This window comes from Nanorana parkeri, unplaced genomic scaffold (genome assembly GCF_000935625.1).
Source record: "Nanorana parkeri isolate BGI_ZX_2015 unplaced genomic scaffold, ASM93562v1 scaffold1406, whole genome shotgun sequence".
NCBI classification, from domain to species: Eukaryota; Metazoa; Chordata; class Amphibia; order Anura; family Dicroglossidae; genus Nanorana; species Nanorana parkeri.
The window spans coordinates 366,184-386,194 of NW_017307674.1; the positions used below are offsets into that span (position 1 = coordinate 366,184).

The following is a 20,011-nucleotide window of genomic DNA, read 5'->3' on the forward strand; positions in this document are numbered from 1 at the left end:
ATAATTTTTCATTAATATAGTAAAAAAATAAAAACCACAGTGGTGAATAAATACCACCAAAAGAAAGCTCTATCTGTCCCCAAAAAAGGGTATAAAATTCATTTCAGTACAGCGCTGCATGACGGAATAAATGTCAGTTAAAGTACCACAGCGCTGAATACTGAAAAATGGCCTGGATGGGAAGGGGGTTTAAAACCGCGGATGTCAACTGGTTAATATGGAGTTTTTCCTCCCACCTTTGCATCTACAACAGCTTGACTTCTTTGGGGAAGCTTTCCACATGATTTTGGAGTGTGTCTGGGTGAATTTGTGTCCCTTCAATCAAAATAGCATTTGTGAAGTCGGGTAACAATGTTTGATAAAAAGACCTAGCTTGCAGTTAGCATCCCAAAAGGTGTTCAGTAGGGCAGGGGTCACGGCTCTGTACAGACCACTCGATTTTCTCCAAGCTCATTAACCCATGTCTTTATGTACCTGGCTTTGTGCACAGGGGCACAGTCCTGCTGGAGCACTAGAGAGCCTTTCCTGAACGGTTGTCACAACGTTGAAAGAGCACACTTGGCTAAGTTTCCTTTTTTGCTGCAGCACTAACAGTACACTTTCCTGGCAACAGGGACTTAATGATTCGGAGGGGTGTCCACATACGTTTGGCCATAGAGTGTATGTATATCTGCAAGACAGGAAAGCTGTGGATCTGTCCGCACAAGCAAAGAAAAACAGCAGCTTTTTTCTAAGTGCAGGTTTACAAAGACAGGTGGAAAACAAAGTGGAGGTGTTTCCCTACAACAACAAGCATGATCCTTCATTCATTCTCAAACCTCTGCTAAAAATTACAGCAAGCATCTGATTGGTTGATATGGGCAATGCCAATACACTTCCAGGATTTAAAAGTACCTATCACTACTGACCAAAGATAAGAACTCACCCTAATAGAAGAATCATCTGAGCTTGAAATAAGTCTTTTTCCATCTGATGTGAACTGACAGTGTTGAACAGTCTTCTTGTGACCTTGAAGGTGCTTAAGAAATTTGCCAGTTGCTAAATCAAAAACCTATTAAAAAAAATACATAAACTGTTGTGTACAATCATTCTGAAGTAAAGATGGCATAAAGTAAAATACAATAATATCTAGTAAATCATTAGAAGGCATTTAGAAAACAGATCCTAATTTCCTTTTCCCATTCTCCTTCCCATCCCCCTACCCTAATTAGTTAGGGGAATGCCCCTTGTACATTTATCAGTTTTGTACCAGAAACAGCATGATTATGGCAAAAACAATTTCATTGTACCTGGGAGAGGGGAGGAATAACAAGCGCCTCAGTTAGTTGGAGGTACATTTCCCTATGAGAAGAGCTGATCCTTCACTCTATGGAGGAGGAACCTTTCTATAAGCAGAGCTGATCCTTCACTCTATGGAAGAGGAACCTTTCCCTATGAACTGAACTGATCCTTCACTCTATGGAGGAGGAACCTTTCTATAAGCAGAGCTGATCCTTCACTCTATGGAAGAGGAACCTTTCCCTATGAACTGAACTGATCCTTCACTCTATGGAGGAGGAACCTTTCTATAAGCAGAGCTGATCCTTCACTCTATGGAAGAGGAACCTTTCCCTATGAACTGAACCTTCACTCTATGGAGAACGAGGTACTGTTCCCCATAAGCACAGCTGACCCAACACTCTATGGAGAAGGCACTTTACCCTATAAGCAGAGCTGACCCTTCACTTAATGGAGGAGGCACTTTTCCCTATGAGCAGAGATGATCCTGCACTCTATGGAGGAGGTACTGTTTCCCAGAAGCAGAACTAATCCTTCACTTTATAGAGAAGGCACTTTTACCTATAAGCAGAGCTGGCCATTCACTTTATGTAGGAAGCACTTTCTCCGATGAGCAGAGCTGATCCTTCACTCTATGGAGGGGGCCCCATAAGCGGAGCTGATCCTTCATTCTATGGAGGGGACATCTTTTCCTTATAAGCAGAGCTGACCTTCCTTTTATGTAGGAGGCACTTTCTCCTATGAGCAGAGCTGATCCTTCAGTCTATGGAGGAGGCCCTTTTCCCTATAAGCAGAGCTGATCCTTCACACTATGGAAAAGGAGGGATCCAAGCAGAGCTCATTCTTCAATGTATGGAGAAGAGTGTAAGGATCAAAAATACTCAACCTATAATGCTGCTGGGCAAGAATCACAGCAAATCTAGATGCTGGAAATGGGTCATTCAAGATCAAAAGATCTGTACACTCATTCTCAGGTAGATATCTGCCTGTCAATTTACACACTTGCATAGTGTAAATTACTGATTTATATACTGAAAGCAGCTGGCTGTATGTTTAGGGAATGCATGTTGCATGAACTGTATGGGAACATACCACAACCTTTGCAGAGCTGGCTGTGCTCAAGGTAGACATCAATGATGTCTGCGGGGGAGAAGCAGCAGGCAAACAGAGGTAAATGATCTTGTTGCACAGTATGTCTTAGGCATTAAATCTTCAAAAGATACATTATTAAAAAGAGCAATGAATTAGAGGAATCACAGAGAGCATCTAATATAAGCCTGCCTATAAGAAGCTGTTCAAAAAAAAATGACACTTGGTTGCTATGGGTTACTGCATTTGCACTGATAATAAATAAAGCTAAGATGTACCTCAGTTCTACCAGAATGCGAATACCAATGTGACAGTGGGAGAATGTGAATTTTGAAGTTTCCTAATAGTTTTTATCACCCTTCTGTCCCCGGCAAAATCATTTCACATAATGAATTTGTTAATCAGCTCTGTGAAGTGCACTTAACTACACAATTATGGTGATATAAAGAACTGTAAAAGCATTCAGACAAGTCATCTCGGGTACAGAAGTTAATGAAGTCAAATAGAATTAGGGAAAAAAAATATCTTGCAAAGAGCTTTCATTAGAATATGAACGTCACATTCACAAGCATTTGCCTTGTTTTCACGTTTCCTCGAAATAGCTTTGCACCTTTTTCGCCAGCATTATCCTTTAAATACACATTCTATTATTCGAGCAGAAGGAACAAATTGGTTATTGAAAATGGAAGATTATGGCAGGAGAAATGCCCCCATGCCGAGATATAAAACCTGGGCTTTAAAAGGGAATTAAAAACTGCTGCAAGAAAAAGACCGTTTATTTTCAAAGCGGGTGGCTATTGTCCTGCTCCAAGTTTCCATTCCACTGACATTATTTAAATTTTACCAGATGTTTCGAAATAAAATGAAGCTGTGTGACGCTCTGACACCTGCGTGGAGGAGAGAATTTATTCCGCTAGAATTGATTTTGTACAGTTCTGTAAAGCCTTTGTCTTCTAATTGGGATGAACTTAGAACACAGTGGCAGTCTGGTGGCAGCAGACCTTTTAGCAGCACGCCTCTGAAGTGGTGTCACAGATAAAGCTGCTCACTGTATTTATAGCCTAATAACTGCCAGCTTTCAGCACATATCACTTTGTTAGGGTCAGCTAACAACACGCATAGGTGTAGCTCTGATAAACACCGTTCAGCAGTAGTAGAATGATTAATATTCCTCATCTGCTTTTCAATGTGCAAATTACAATGAAGAGGGCTTCTGGCAGGCTGAAAACACACATTAACGTGTAATTTTATCTCACAATGAGCGATGGGATAGTACCAGGAGTGAATAGGGAGTATAGAGGTGTCCTGGGAGGACAGGAACCTTTTTTAACGGGCTTTTCTTCTTGGGGTGTAATACATATTGCTAAAAAGAACTGGTCCAGATCTAAAAACAGCAAAAAGTTTCCAGGCACACTCGCCAGCCAGCATGCAAAAAAACCTGTCTAACCGCTAAGGCCCCATTCACACTGAGCGATTTATCGCGCCTATCGCTCTCCAATACCAGTCAATGGAGCTGTGCTCATCGATATCGCCCGTCACTGCTACAGGACCCTTTTTTGGCGCGGATGTCGCGCGATTGTACTCGGTCCAATGCAATCATTTGCGCGATATCGCGCGGAAAACCACGTGATATCACGCAAAATGACAATCGCCGAACAAACGCGCGATTTGCAATCCGCTCAGTGTGAATGGGACCTAAGGTTAAAAGCAGAGGTTTAGATACACGTTTTCTGCAGAAAATGTGAAAGCCGCACAGCCACATCACGGTACCTCCATATAGTGCAGTCCTAACTCTAAACTATGAGAGTCTCCATCTTGGAGCACATGTGGCAGAAGATTAAATTGGGTGCAGGTTTGTCAGGAGGAAGCCCAACCTCCCTTAAAGGCACAGGGACGCACAATGCACATCACAGCGGCAGCTGAGACCCCCCATGCGTCACTGCACCAAATCAGTCAAGCAAAACAAATGGCAAACACACTCATCAATTCGTTACCAGCTTTACAGCAAGGTGCACATGGAAGGGCTTCAAACAGTAAAACAGCAAAAAATTTCCGGCACACTCGCCAGCCAGCATGCAAAAGGAGGTTGGGCTTCCTCCGGACAAACCTGCACCCAATTTAATCTTCTGCCCCATGTGCTCCAAGATGGAGATCCTCATAGTTTAGAGTTAGGACCGCACTATATGGAGGTGCCTTGGCGCGCCTGTGCGGCTTTCACATTTTCTGCAGAAGACGTGTATCCAAACCTCTGCTTTTAACCTTAGTGGTTAGACAGGTTTTTTTGCATGCTGGCTGGCGAGTGTGCCGGCAAATTTTTTGCTGTTTTACTGTTTGAAGCCCTTCCATGTGCACCTTGCTGTAAAGCTGGTAACGAATTGATGAGTGCGTTTCCCATTTGTTTTGCTTGACTGGTCCAGATCTAAACACAGGCTGAATGTAAGCTTGCCCTAGAGTGGCACATTGCTACTTCTCCAGATTGCAGCACCCTACAGCCTCCAATGATGCTTCTCTGCTATTATTTATTATGATGTACTATTACCTTGGGCAACATTGCCCACAGGGTTACATTTGTTTTTGGGTTCTCAGTGGCTTTTTACACTGAAAATGTAAAAAAAAGCAATTCCACTAAGGTTCTTATTCAAAACAGAGAACAGATATCGAAATCCACTGCAGCTCATCCCTCTAATAAAAATTAGCATGTACCCAATGAAACCTACAGAGTTCTCTCTGCATAACGAAGCTGAGAGAGCTGTGTGATGGCCTGGGCTCTCCTCACTTTTTTTTTTTTTAAACAAAAAACTTTAATTCAGTAGTGTTGTGCTCTGCTGGCATTAGAGTCCCAAAGCCAGCAGATCACATTTGTAAAGCACAACGCTGTGCTTTATAAATGTTCAGCCATGCCGCTGCTTTTTTAATGACCACCAAAGTGCTCCTAAACTCTCCCCTATCCCACACTGTTAAAGCAGATGTAAACCCTAACTGAAGGACAATTCTTTTGCTAGATCACTGTGTATCACAGACAATAGCCATTTTAAATAAATACTTATTTGCACCATTTCTTCATCTCTATCTTGCAAGATGAAAGAAAATATTGTATCCAAAAGATGATAGGAGTCCAGTGACAGTTGTAGAGAACTGTGTAAACATGAGTGAAACTTCTATTCTTTAAAGGAATGTGTAGTCTTTTCAATTATGTTTTAGATATACAATTAAAGGATCAGCTGTGTTCTCAAGGTGTTACTGTTATAAATCCTTGCTTCTATGTATAGAACTACATATCAATTCATTAATTATTCTAGCTTTTTCCCTGCTTCACAATGCAAGCCATTGGAGTCTATTTATTAAGAAAAAACTGACAAGTTGCCCATAGCGACCAATTCTATTCATTTTTCATAGGAAAAATTATTGATTATCATAGGCTCACATTTGTGCACACTTTTCTTATATAAGTAGTCTCCTATGAGTTGTCACCTCACTAAAAATGTTTTCCTATATGGCTGATATCTCATCTCTGAATTCGGCATACATGGCTCCATCCAGGGGCGAGTCTACAAATCTCTAAATCGAACACAACATCGAAAATATGGGCAAGCAAGCGTATAAAAAAATTTCCTCCTGTTATAGGGTGACAATTAGGGATGTCCCGATACCGATGCTGACATCGGAATCGGGCCCGATACAGGGCATTTTGACAAGTACATGCGTTGCCACTCACCAATCCTTACATTCCCACACTGCGCCTGCATCCCTTTCTCACGGCCTTTAACTTCTCCAACTACACACAGCTCCTGTCCAGTTCAACTACCATGCACTGCGCTTGCGTGCCCTTCTCGTCGAGTTTGCGAACTATACACTGCGCTTGCGCTGTCCATTTCAACTACCGGACCAGCGCTGACTCACCGCTGCTCTCCCGCACAGAGCGACCTCACCAGCGAGGCAACTAACAGTGAGTGAAGGCCTGGGGCCCCTCATAAGAACGATTTATTGTATTAGCAGGGGAAAAAAGTTAATTATTGTCTGCAGTGTGTACTCTATATGTACTACATATAGAGTACACACAGCAGCAATAGATTTACTATTATCCCCTGCTAATATGAAGGGATTAAATGATCTATAGTACATAATAGTACAACTTCCTCCGGACAAACCTGCACCCAATTTAATCTTCTGCCCCATGTGCTCCAAGATGGAGATCCTCATAGTTTAGAGTTAGGACCGCACTATATGGAGGTGCCTTGGCGCGCCTGTGCGGCTTTCACATTTTCTGCAGAAGACGTGTATCCAAACCTCTGCTTTTAACCTTAGTGGTTAGACAGGTTTTTTTGCATGCTGGCTGGCGAGTGTGCCGGCAAATTTTTTGCTGTTTTACTGTTTGAAGCCCTTCCATGTGCACCTTGCTGTAAAGCTGGTAACGAATTGATGAGTGCGTTTCCCATTTGTTTTGCTTGACTGGTCCAGATCTAAACACAGGCTGAATGTAAGCTTGCCCTAGAGTGGCACATTGCTACTTCTCCAGATTGCAGCACCCTACAGCCTCCAATGATGCTTCTCTGCTATTATTTATTATGATGTACTATTACCTTGGGCAACATTGCCCACAGGGTTACATTTGTTTTTGGGTTCTCAGTGGCTTTTTACACTGAAAATGTAAAAAAAAGCAATTCCACTAAGGTTCTTATTCAAAACAGAGAACAGATATCGAAATCCACTGCAGCTCATCCCTCTAATAAAAATTAGCATGTACCCAATGAAACCTACAGAGTTCTCTCTGCATAACGAAGCTGAGAGAGCTGTGTGATGGCCTGGGCTCTCCTCACTTTTTTTTTTTTTAAACAAAAAACTTTAATTCAGTAGTGTTGTGCTCTGCTGGCATTAGAGTCCCAAAGCCAGCAGATCACATTTGTAAAGCACAACGCTGTGCTTTATAAATGTTCAGCCATGCCGCTGCTTTTTTAATGACCACCAAAGTGCTCCTAAACTCTCCCCTATCCCACACTGTTAAAGCAGATGTAAACCCTAACTGAAGGACAATTCTTTTGCTAGATCACTGTGTATCACAGACAATAGCCATTTTAAATAAATACTTATTTGCACCATTTCTTCATCTCTATCTTGCAAGATGAAAGAAAATATTGTATCCAAAAGATGATAGGAGTCCAGTGACAGTTGTAGAGAACTGTGTAAACATGAGTGAAACTTCTATTCTTTAAAGGAATGTGTAGTCTTTTCAATTATGTTTTAGATATACAATTAAAGGATCAGCTGTGTTCTCAAGGTGTTACTGTTATAAATCCTTGCTTCTATGTATAGAACTACATATCAATTCATTAATTATTCTAGCTTTTTCCCTGCTTCACAATGCAAGCCATTGGAGTCTATTTATTAAGAAAAAACTGACAAGTTGCCCATAGCGACCAATTCTATTCATTTTTCATAGGAAAAATTATTGATTATCATAGGCTCACATTTGTGCACACTTTTCTTATATAAGTAGTCTCCTATGAGTTGTCACCTCACTAAAAATGTTTTCCTATATGGCTGATATCTCATCTCTGAATTCGGCATACATGGCTCCATCCAGGGGCGAGTCTACAAATCTCTAAATCGAACACAACATCGAAAATATGGGCAAGCAAGCGTATAAAAAAATTTCCTCCTGTTATAGGGTGACAATTAGGGATGTCCCGATACCGATGCTGACATCGGAATCGGGCCCGATACAGGGCATTTTGACAAGTACATGCGTTGCCACTCACCAATCCTTACATTCCCACACTGCGCCTGCATCCCTTTCTCACGGCCTTTAACTTCTCCAACTACACACAGCTCCTGTCCAGTTCAACTACCATGCACTGCGCTTGCGTGCCCTTCTCGTCGAGTTTGCGAACTATACACTGCGCTTGCGCTGTCCATTTCAACTACCGGACCAGCGCTGACTCACCGCTGCTCTCCCGCACAGAGCGACCTCACCAGCGAGGCAACTAACAGTGAGTGAAGGCCTGGGGCCCCTCATAAGAACGATTTATTGTATTAGCAGGGGAAAAAAGTTAATTATTGTCTGCAGTGTGTACTCTATATGTACTACATATAGAGTACACACAGCAGCAATAGATTTACTATTATCCCCTGCTAATATGAAGGGATTAAATGATCTATAGTACATAATAGTACATAACATGTAATTTGCGGATCATTTAACCCATTCATATTAGTCGAGGAAAATTGTAAATCTATTGCTGCACTGTGTACTGTATATGTAATACATATATACAGCACACACCTCCACTACACTACAGCAATAGATTTACAATTCTCCCCTGCTAACATGAATAGGTTAAATCATGATCCATAGTACATAACATGTAGTTGTATTATGGATCATTTAACCTATTCATGTTAGCAGGGCAGAATTGTAACTCTATTACTGCAGTGTACTGGAAGTGTGTAGAAGGTTAAAAAATCCATAGTACACACTTCCAGTACACTGCAGTAATAGAGTTACATTTCTCCCCTGCTAACATGAATAGGTTAAATGATCCCAGAGGCACATGCATGATCGAATTTGTAGTTTCACGACAGCTGTGTGAAAGCAAAAACAAATGTTTTATTGTTCTAAAACAGTCTTACATTAAAGTTCTTCATAATCATAAAGAAATTGGCCTAAAATCATTAGTCTGCATTGTTTTTTTTTAAATGTCACCTGTCCCTGTAAAAAAAAAAAAAAAATATAGGTAATTGGTATCGGCAAGTACATGAGGGGAAGTACTTGTACTTGGTCTTGAAAAAGTGGTATCGGGACATCCCTAGTGACAATTGTTCTCCTGCACGGTCACATGCTCTTGAATGGATGACTACACGAGGCCATCCTGGCACATTGCACAGGCATGTCCCATTGTGCTCAGCATCAGAAAACTCCACCTGAGAAATTAGAGAAGCAGTTGGTGGAGCGCATGCATTTAGAGTGCAAGTGGCTGCAAAGAGGCAGCAGAAGGTCAGCAATGCTGATATGCAAAAGGATGAAAAAAGGTCAAAATGGTATTTTATTTAAAAAAGGCAACTGTTTATGATACAGTTCTTTAGCACTGAGTTTACACCTACTTTAAAGATAAATTCTGTTTTGGTTACTGTGGGTCAGTGCACTTTGTACATTGTGGTTTGCCATACCAACTAACCTTAGAACAGTGAACATACCAATGGGATGGATGCTTTTTATACAACAAACATACCTGGACAGATCCATCATCGCCACCTACAGCCGCCAGATGCCCATCACATGTCAAACAGCAGCAAGTTATAGGAGATCGCTGGTTATTGCTCTGACAGACAACCTCTCCAGTAATTCCATTAACTAGCTGAAAGAAAAGATTGTCAGCTGGGACTAGAATGGGCACTCTATAAATATATTTTCAAATAAATACATACATATGTATTTTTTTAGTTTTGGATACCGTATGAAATGGTTAAAATCTTTTGCTGTGCCCCAGAGACAGAACAGGAAGTGACAGGAAATCCCCTCTTAGATAGCTGTCACCACAAGATGTCAGGTGTCCCCTCTGTCCCTGGTTCTGGTAACAGTCAAAACACTTTGCATTTCCAATGACTTTAGTCACCTGGACAAATGGAGGACAAATCTTCTCATTAGGTATACATGCAGCAATAAAAAACTGACAAGGATTCTAACTCTACCCTGCTTTATCCAAAACTGAAAAAATATATAGATGGATTCAGGGCTTGTTCACACCAAATCCGGACCAGATCTGCATGTCTTTCTGCACATGCATTCCAGTGTGTTTTGCCACGTCTTTTCTTTTTTTGCCTACAATGGGCTTTCAGCGCGTTCCAGAGTGTTTGCATGTGTTTTGGTGCGTTCCAGAGCAGAAAAAAATAGGGCTTGCTGCAGTTTTTCCACATGCTCTGGGACTGAATGCTGTGGTGTGAACTAGAGCCCAAAATATCATTGGAATACATTGGATGCAGTTTTAAAGCATTCTGTAATCTTCTCCGCACTTGGTGTGAACTAGTCCATAGGTGGTTTAATAAATACAAATACAACCAATACCATATTTACAATCATAAATAAATACTCTTAAAATAACACTGTACATAAAAGCAAAATAAAACCCTGCAAGAGTGATGGGAATATTTACAGCAAAATATATTTAGAATATAAAAATACATAATGCACACATACATATATGAATATAGGTTGTAAGATTAAGTTAGTGGAAAATTATCCTCCCACCCATCATCTCTTTACACACCTCTCACTTATCAATGTGCTTTAACAATATGATTGTCTGTTTATAGCTTTCCAGCTTCCAGGAATTTATACAAAGAGAATAAAAGTCCTTGTTACAATGGAGCAGCTAGGCCGGTTGCACCAACAACAAAAGGAAAAGTCTGCCAGTCTATAATGTACTAAGAACTGCAGATATACATTCATTGTTTAAAAGAGTAACTTTTCTTAAAAGATAATGTCACTCCAGACAGTTATTATAGTTACAAGTATGCCAATAAACAGAATAGCAGTAGATTACACAAAGATAAACTGAGTATAGGAATGTCATTCTCTCTCCCTGCTGACAATTTTACAATCACAATCTCTTTCAGGCACAATCCTGTGAGAATCCGCCACAGACTAATACATAGAAACAGCACAGATCTACAGGCAGGAGCAAAAAGACTAGTGCAAGACCATGACATCTAGTGATACAACTGCCTAACCGCCTAAGTACCACAACATTGTAATAAGGGTTAGTGGACGAATTTTCTGGAGTGCCGTTTATAAACGGCCTTGTCTTACAGCGTGTGCACGTGCCAGGCGTGTGAACAATGCCTGTGATCCTGCTGTCATTCAACAGGCAAAATGAAAAGGAGGCAATCGGAGTGACCCTGTACCTTGTGATCACCATTAAACAAACACAGTGATCCCCTCCCTTTTAGATTGTAAGCCCTCACGGGCAGGGCCCTCCTTACCATCTTGTCTTGAATTGTATTGTGATTGTAATGACTTCCTAATATTGTAAAGCGCTGCGCAAACTGTTGGCGCTGTATAAATCCTGAATAATAATAATTGCAAACACTGTAATGTAAATAAACATCAAGATTTACTGTGTCATGTCTCAAACTAAAGTTAAACCTGCTGTTTGATAACACACACATACAAACAGGATGGCCTCTCCTGCTAGGTCATGGTACTATCCACTTGGTCATTATGGTTTTCTGGGACCAGTGCTGCTACATTCAGCACAGGTTAGGGTTATTGAAGTGCCATGACACAGTGAGAAGTAGATCTACTCAACAATGGGAAGGGGTGGGTGGAATTGGAGATATTCAAGTCACTGGTGGGATACATATCTAATGTACTGTGTATACAGAGTTTCCAGTCCACAAATCGTTACCTGTCTATGGTATATGTGCGAATATGACACCCACCCCATACAGAATGCATTTTGGTCTAAATTTATGAAGAAAGACATTTTTTTATATGTTTTATGACAGCACGTAAGAGAAACCGTTTTCTTTTTGTCTTTATGTAGTAAAATATTTAAAAAAAAAGAGTGGTTATTAAATACCACAAGAGAAAGTCCTATCTGTCTCAAAAAAATTATATAATTATAATGGTCACATAATAAAAAATTAAGAACTTGGTGATGTGATTCTGTTGAAAGTGAGGATTACAGTTCAGACTGTCTAATCCTCCTTTTAAGCAGAGATAATATGAGCAAACACCTAGGCTTCTTGTCATGTGACCAATAAATATAGCCTGACACAGTATTTTCTCCAGGAAAGGCATTTAAGTCCATCTATTGCTCATTATGTATCCACCCCAACAATGTCCAAGGCTCCTCGTTCACCCTCAAACCATTCCAAATGTTTTGGTGTTTGAATTTACTGCAAAATTTGGAATTTAACCACTTTCTGAAAGAACCAAACTGTGCACTATTACTTCCTGCACATCCAATAGAAAAGAAGCTCTTTGTTTTATGCTTAAACAAATCTTAAACTGTATTTTCTATAACCACATGCAAAAACTGGTTATTATGAAGCCATGTACATTAAATGCTTATAAAAACAACTCACCAGTAAGCAATCTTCCTTGTCAGATGCCAGAACAGTCACTTCATCTTCAGTGAATGCCACATCAAAATTACAGAATTCATGCTTTAGGACAATGCCTGAGGGCTTGCACACTTTACTCGTCTCCCAAAGCTATTTTTATTTAAGTGTAAAAATAAGGTAATTAATAATGGATGCTTATTAGAAACATGTAGTTAGAAACATGTAGTCTTATTATTTGCTGCATTCTGTGTAGTCTATACGTATGGGTATAGCTACCAGTAGGACAAACATTTAACAAGCAATCTGCTCAATGGACAGAAAAAAAACATCATGTTCCCCTCTAATAAACAAGTAAAAAAAATAACTGCAAGAAATAATTATCAACAATAATAGCAAATTCTATTATCACAAATAACAACATGAGAATATATATATATATACAGGGCTTGAAAAATTTTACGGTGTCTCACCAGTCAGTCAAAAATTTCACCAGTCAACATGACCGGACTATAGCCTTGCAATGTTAAAAATTTTTGGGGACAGATAGAGCCTTCTTTTGTGACCCCACGGGGGAATGGACACCTTAAAGTTTTCCCACTTCACTTCTGCAATGTACAAGCATGACCTTTATGCACATTTTAAAGCACATAGCTCCTAACTACTCTTCATTTGGGGGACTGTCTTTTCTTATGGCAAAATTATTTCTCTGTCCCTCTTCCTTCCTAAATTGACCCACTTTTTGGTCTGGGGTAGAGCTTAAAATCAAAATTCCGTACATACCATACCTGTTTTACTAAGGTGGCATTTCTCTCACCCTTTAAACTCTTGCATATGCAATTTTAAAGGTATTATAAAGGAAAGGTATTGGTGAAAAATGCAAATGTGGGTTTGGCCAATCATTTCTAATGCATTCATTCTGCACAATCTGCATATAAGGGGGCATGGTTTAGGTTACTGAATTTAGGTTTGTGGATGCGTGCAGGCAAATCTTTAGGTCTGGCCTCCTCCTATATTTGTGCTCCTCTCAGGTCTTTCCACTAGCCATTAATTTATCTCTAAGGCCCCGTTCACATATAGCGAATTGTCGCGCGATTTCCGCCGCGATATCGCGCATTTTTGCCGCGCGATATCGCGAGAAGTCGCCGGCCAATGTTATTCAATGGAGCTGTCTTAACTCCATGTCGCGGGTCGCTCGTCGCGGTCGCAAGTCGCTTCTACCGGACTCTTTTTTTGGCGGATTTTGCGCGATTTTACTTTTTTTCTATGGAGCCCGACGGGGAAGGTCGCGCTACCGTCGCTGGATCTTCGCTGGAACGTCGCCCCGAAAGTCGCGCTATCCCGGCCGTGCGGATCCGCTGCAAAAGGTATGTCGCTATATGTGAACGGGGCCTTAGCTCACACAATTTGTGAGCTTAGAGATAGTAGGATAGGCACAATATTAATAGCTGGGTCATAAACAGATTATTTGCTGCTGCTCAGGAGATATTCTGTATATGCTCTAGAAGAGAGTGATTTGTCATGTTTGTTATATTTCTATCTACAGAAGGATTAATTCTAAAAAGTTGTCCATCTTTTCATGTTAAATATATAAATCACCTCAATGTAAACAAAAAAAAAATTCATTTTTTGTGTGTGTTTCAGCATGTATTAAGTATTAAAGGAGAACTATGACATGAGTGATTTCCACTCACCTCATAGTTCTAAGCCGACCTGTGACAATGAGACTGTCACAGGTCGGCTCAGTAGATCGGGAGGTGAGAGAACACATACCGGGTTCCCTCACCTCTCGATCCTGCCACGGCTCTCTGCCGTGACAGGGGGAGGGGCTGGATTCCCCTCTCCCAGCTCCAATCTGCCAGCGCTGACTGGCGGAACGGACGGGGGAGGGGGCGGGTACAGCTGGCTCTGAACTAGATAGATAGAGCCAGCTGTCACTCACGCAGCTGGGCGGATCCCGTCATCTAAGTCGGGATCCGCTCCAGGTGCGGCGTCTCAGTATACTGAGCTTGCGGTATAGTATAGCTGTAGCTCGCGGTATACTGAGCTTAGGGTAACCGGAGGACGCTAGTTTGTGTCCTCCCGTTACCCCAAGGAGAACTATGGGGAAAAACGCTGACCCCATAGTTCTCCTTTAAAGCAATGGAGTTTTGCCCATACAGATCAAAGCAGCAGATTTGAGTTAATACTCCCCTCCCCAAAAGCACATACTAACATTAACACCTCTGTAAAAGAATACACAGTATGAATTATTTAATATATTCACTCATTTTGAAAACCCAAGATAGCTCATGCTTTACCTATTAGAATAACTCATATCTGCTAGAAATGTATAGCCACATGATAGCGAACTGCCTAATAAAAGTACCTTTAAATAAAAGGTACAGCCCCCTCTGCATGAAGTGACTGGGTAGACTCACAACCTGTATTAGGTACATCTATTGCATCAGTAATAATTTTGGGAGTCAATACTTGAAATGAATCTGCATGTACATGGTTACTTACTTTCACAGTCTGGTCATCTGAACAGGTCAAAAATGAGGACCCTTCACTGGAAAACCTGACACAATGAACCCAACTTAAATGTGCGTTGAATTCGGCAATTTTCGTACTGGAGTCTATATCCCACAGCTGAAAAGAAAAAGTGGATTAACCGTGTCGGTTTACAAAAGTGTCAAACACTGTTATTAATTAGTTTTCTGGGTTGCATCTGACACAAAGCAAACAGTAAATATTTTAATAAATTACATTTGAAAGAGTTTAACTTCTGCCATGTCAAGATAACTACAAGAATTTGCGTTCTCAGCTTATCTACCAATAGCATTCTTTTAACCCTTTCGCTGCCAAGCCCTCCGGAACATTTTTCAAATCAGCTGGCCAAGCCATTTTTGAATTTTCTGCAATTTTTTCCTATTGATTTGATTTTCAACTGCTGCGTTGCTAGCGTTTGTAAAAGACCCCCCAAACCATATATTTTCTGAAAGCGCAGGCCCGGTAGAATAAAAAGAACTCATCTTCTTCAGAATTTCAGATACGAGTATGTCTGCTTTAGTGTAATTACAGACCTGTTGTGGAGATTTATCAAGCAGTCCTTAGCCTCTTTTGCATGTCCAAATAATGCCTACAGTATTTAACATTCTGTTGGCACTGTCTACTATTATCGTTTATGAATTAAAGTAGAACTGAAGGCAAAATATTTGCCTTCAAAAATGTAATGTAATGTACTGCTGTATAGTGTTAGGGTCTGTCTAAACAATCCATTCAATTATTTTCCATCAGGTAAACAGCCACGCTACACAATTGTTATTATTTAACCGGAAGATCTAAACCAAAAAATAACTGCATGTGGCAAGATTAAAATGTTTATCAGACTCCGAGAGGTTTGGAATACCCCTTCCTGCGTTGGGAACGTGTCCAATCTCCGACATGCCTTCAGAATTCCCAGGTTTATATTCTTCTGCTTTAGTTCAAAACATATTTCTCAGGAATCCAATCAATGTTCTAATTTTACACTATAATCACTTTACCTGAACAGCATAGTGTGATAGGGCCATTGCTACAATCTGATTGGATGTGCAGAAATCACAGTACAAAATAATGCTCTGCTGGCATGCCTCAAGTTCAGAAACAAGGTCACTGCTTTCAACATCAAATATCTGTAGGAAGTGAAACTGTTGTTAGTTCTGGTACAAAATGATGACGTTTTTTGCCAACATAAATGATGCAAAGACAGATAAAATATCCAACATACACACATAGATCACTTTACAAATACACTTATCGTGTTACCAAATGTTTTTTTAAAACATACATGCGTTTTTCAAATAAGCAATCTAAAAAAAAAACATACTTACATATAGGTAATTCCGTGCAGTCACCATAATTCTGGAGCAATCGTTAGCCCAAGAACAGCATTTGAGTAGAAACTGCGATTCATCCTTGCTTTGGAAAGTCTCTGCTACATCAATAGACTTATACTCATTAGCAGATGATACTTCCCAGATCTGAAAAAAAAATAATCCATTAGATTTTTTTCATGCCAACATTTTTCCAAAGATGTACAGATGACTACTTCAAACTCCATCGTAACTATTTGATGGTTAATGCTAAAGCCTATTCATGGTGGGGAGACTTATTTGATTAAGCAATTTGGAAATCTACCATCTCTTCCAAGGAATTATATCAATGCAAAATATGTACTAATATCACTAGATCCATCTCTTTCCCAGCTTGTTTCAGCAATCACCCATTCTACTAAGCATCTACTTACAAACCCCAGGCCTCAAGATCCTTAGAAAGGTTTTCTCTAATAACGTGAAGTATATATTTAAAATATTTGATTAGTTTATATAATAAGCACTTCAGGATCACAATACCTGTATAAACAGTGCAGTCCTGAAGTATTTATACCAAGATCACAGCTGCTGCAGCATCCGTGGTCTTGGTACTGTTCTTTTCAGTTTACTGTAAAGATATTGCTTTCACATACATTCCCCACTGGCTACCCTGGGCCCCCCCTTCCCCACTGGCTACCCTGGTCTTCTCTGTCCCATGTGAAGGGACAGCCCACTTTCAGTGGCTGATCTCCCCTCTAACTACTGAACCCAGAAGTGATGATTTAATCACTTCCACTGTTATTTTTTCATCTGCTGTGGTCGTAGAAAAATCTGGTGAATCATGATCTGTGTCCATGCCAATAGTACAAAACCGATAGATGGTCACTCGCACTCCAACTTAATGCAAAGTCAATCCCTTTATTGACCGGAATAGTGTCACATTTATAGCGACGTTTTGGAACCAAGTGGCTCCTTTTTCAGGCAAACAAACTTGAAGAGTACCTGTCGCTTCCTCTGTGCTATCACATATAGGGTTTGTTAGCCCCCGTGCGATAGAAATGAAATGTTAAAAAAAATAAAATAAGCCCCATACAAACACAGTAGTCGAGTACACCTTCATGTAAAAACGGGAGTTGCATCAAACATGTAACATATAGCCACAAATGTTGGAGGGAAAGCAATACATTTTAGTGCCATCACTCATTGTTGACTCTAAACTGATGAGTGGTAAAAGCTTTTGAAGTGTCGCCTATGCCATTTAAAGCGCTGCCTATGGGAAATTTTGGGTACGGTAGTTTTTTGCCCTTTCATGACACATGCTATTTTAAGGCTTGACATGTCTGGTATCTATTTACCTGACAAAATCTTTTGTATTTTACCATAAAATTGGGGTATTATACTCTGTTTACGTGAATATGTACTAAAATTCATATTAGTGTATCTTTTCCTAAAAAAACTAATTTGATAAACATGCGCAAATATTGTGCGACATCAAAAATTGCAACTAGCATTTTTTGATTCCACAGGGCCTTTGCTTTCAGAAAATATAGAATTGTTTGGGGGTTTTAATCAGTTTTCTAGCCAAAAGTTCATATTTTTAACACGTGCAAATATTTTAAAATTGCTATGGACACGTATCGGTTAATTTCTGTTAAATGTTACTTTAAATGTCAAATACACATTACTAATAAATCAAATACACATTACTAATACTTAACTTACCATTAAAATACCATCCATGGAACAACTGGCCAAATACTTATCATTAGGTGAAAATCTGCAATGGTTCACACAATCTGAATGACCAAAAAGGGTGTTCAGACAATACTTCCTATCAATGTCCCACAGCTGCATAGCAAAAATAAATAAGTGTTAGAGTGTATTCTACAATCTTTTCTTTAATTCTCTTAGTCACTTTAAAAAAAGTATTTCTAATGACCATATAATAAATAATGTCTTCTGTATTATGATGGATATATAAAAACACATACCTAAACCTTCTGTCAAATGTATAGCTTTCTTATTCTAAAAAAACTGAACCAAAATAACTTTATCTCCCTTAAAAATATTTTAGCAAGCAAAAAGAGTTAAGCAACGCTTGATGTTGCCTGCCTAAGCCCTCTTATATAAAATATCCTATATTCACCTGCCCCATATGCACACTTACCTAAATCTGACAGCCTTTCACAATGTTCACAGTCAGCCAAGAAAAAAATCTTGGGGCTGAATGAGTCTGTGCAGTGGATCGTGACAGACCTCTGCAAGACTGTCCTATGCGACTATAGCCTCCAGGTGGAGGAGGATGGGATACTTTTTAACAGGGGGAATAGGCATGCAACAAACATTTACTTTATGTGAAACCATGCTTATCCTTTAAAGTATAACTCCACTTTTAGGATCTGTCTACTGTAATCACATGATCATTTCCAGTTTTGTTCTAAGCAAATACAGTACTGCCAATAAAGCCAAATCAGTCAATCATATGACCAGGAAATATCATTTCAAGGGGAGTTCTATACACAAAAAGTATACAGAATACCCAATGGTTCCCATGGATGCCACAGTTACAAAGAAACCATACCTTGGTTTACAAGTAACTTGGTTTGAGAGCGTTTTGCAAGACAAGCAAACATTTCTGAAAAAGTTTGCCTTGATATACAAGCAATGTCTTGCAATAAGAGCAAAATTTTGTAGAAAAGTGCCACCCGAATAAGGCTGTAGCAGTGCGAGCGATGTGTCTGTTTAACGACAATGCAATGTCACATTGGATAGATTCCTTGTTAAAGGTTTCACGAAATGAAAATGAAAAATGTGAGGGAGGCGATAGGATTTTTCCACTCAACAAAAAATACTTTTCTTGGAGTCCATTAAGGAATACAGTAAGATTTTAACCTTGGGTTATACTGTCACCTACAGGAGAATTTGAGACTGTAAGCCAGCCTAGAATAACTCATTCTACTACCAGCATGCCTGCATTGTATCAAAGATGTATAGAGAGCATGATCATTACCACACAGAGAGGGAATCTGTGTACCTCAATGGATTCAAAGAAAAAGATTTTGTAGCAAGTACAAAAATTCTACTTTCTTTCTCGTCTATTGAGGAACACAGGAAGTCTTTAACCTCTGGAATGTGCATAAGCAGTCCAACTGAGGGGTGGGCAACCAAGCAAACAAACACGAACATGCTCAAGAGAAAAAGAGTGGAAAAACTGGGAACTGACTTCAGCTCAAAGAGTTGCCGGAAGGACCCTAAACTCGGAGCTGGCATCAGATGAGGCTGAAATTTTGACCTGGTAGAACATGCGAACAGAAGACCAGGTGGCAGCTTTGCAAATCTGGGAAAATAGTTTACTGCTCAAAAGCCTAAAAAGTACTCATAGAAATGGAGAAAAATTTCCTGTTGGTGAACTGCAACCGGTGTACCCAAATGAAGAAAAATTTCCTGTTGGTGAACTGGAGCCAGACAGAGGGAAGAACAATGTCCTGGTTGTGGTGAAAGGCAGAAACTATGTTTCATTAACTACCTCCGGGCCGGCCGTAGTAAAAAAACGGCCGGCCAGGAGCTCTCTCGATCTGAGCGGGCGTCTCTAGACGTCCGCTCAGACACGCCCCCTTGCGCGCGCCGCCAGACGCGCGCGAGCGGGAAATGGCCGTAATTTAAAAACGGGCAGCGATGCCCGTTAATATACATGCGATCCGCCGGCTGTAGAGCCGGCCGATCGCATGTATGGGGTGCCGATCGGGTGT

The 20,011-nt window shown here is 40.2% G+C and overlaps 1 protein-coding gene across 4 annotated transcripts in view; it reads right to left on the minus strand.

Annotated features, from left to right (window-relative positions):
• Positions 1-20,011, minus strand: part of APAF1 (apoptotic peptidase activating factor 1) — a 73,394-nt gene that overhangs the window by 13,511 nt on the left and 39,872 nt on the right. For 2 of the 4 annotated variants that reach the window (XM_018569827.1, XM_018569826.1), the window contains exons 15-21: positions 17,985-18,110; positions 16,281-16,430; positions 15,954-16,082; positions 14,932-15,057; positions 12,451-12,579; positions 9,594-9,719; positions 926-1,051 (exon numbers count right to left, since the gene is read on the minus strand). In XM_018569827.1, coding sequence (XP_018425329.1) covers positions 926-1,051; positions 9,594-9,719; positions 12,451-12,579; positions 14,932-15,057; positions 15,954-16,082; positions 16,281-16,430; positions 17,985-18,110 — 912 coding nt within the window. The remainder of the gene's footprint in view (positions 1-925; positions 1,052-9,593; positions 9,720-12,450; positions 12,580-14,931; positions 15,058-15,953; positions 16,083-16,280; positions 16,431-17,984; positions 18,111-20,011) is intronic. The other 2 variants (XM_018569829.1, XM_018569828.1) reach the window with 1 other exon arrangement.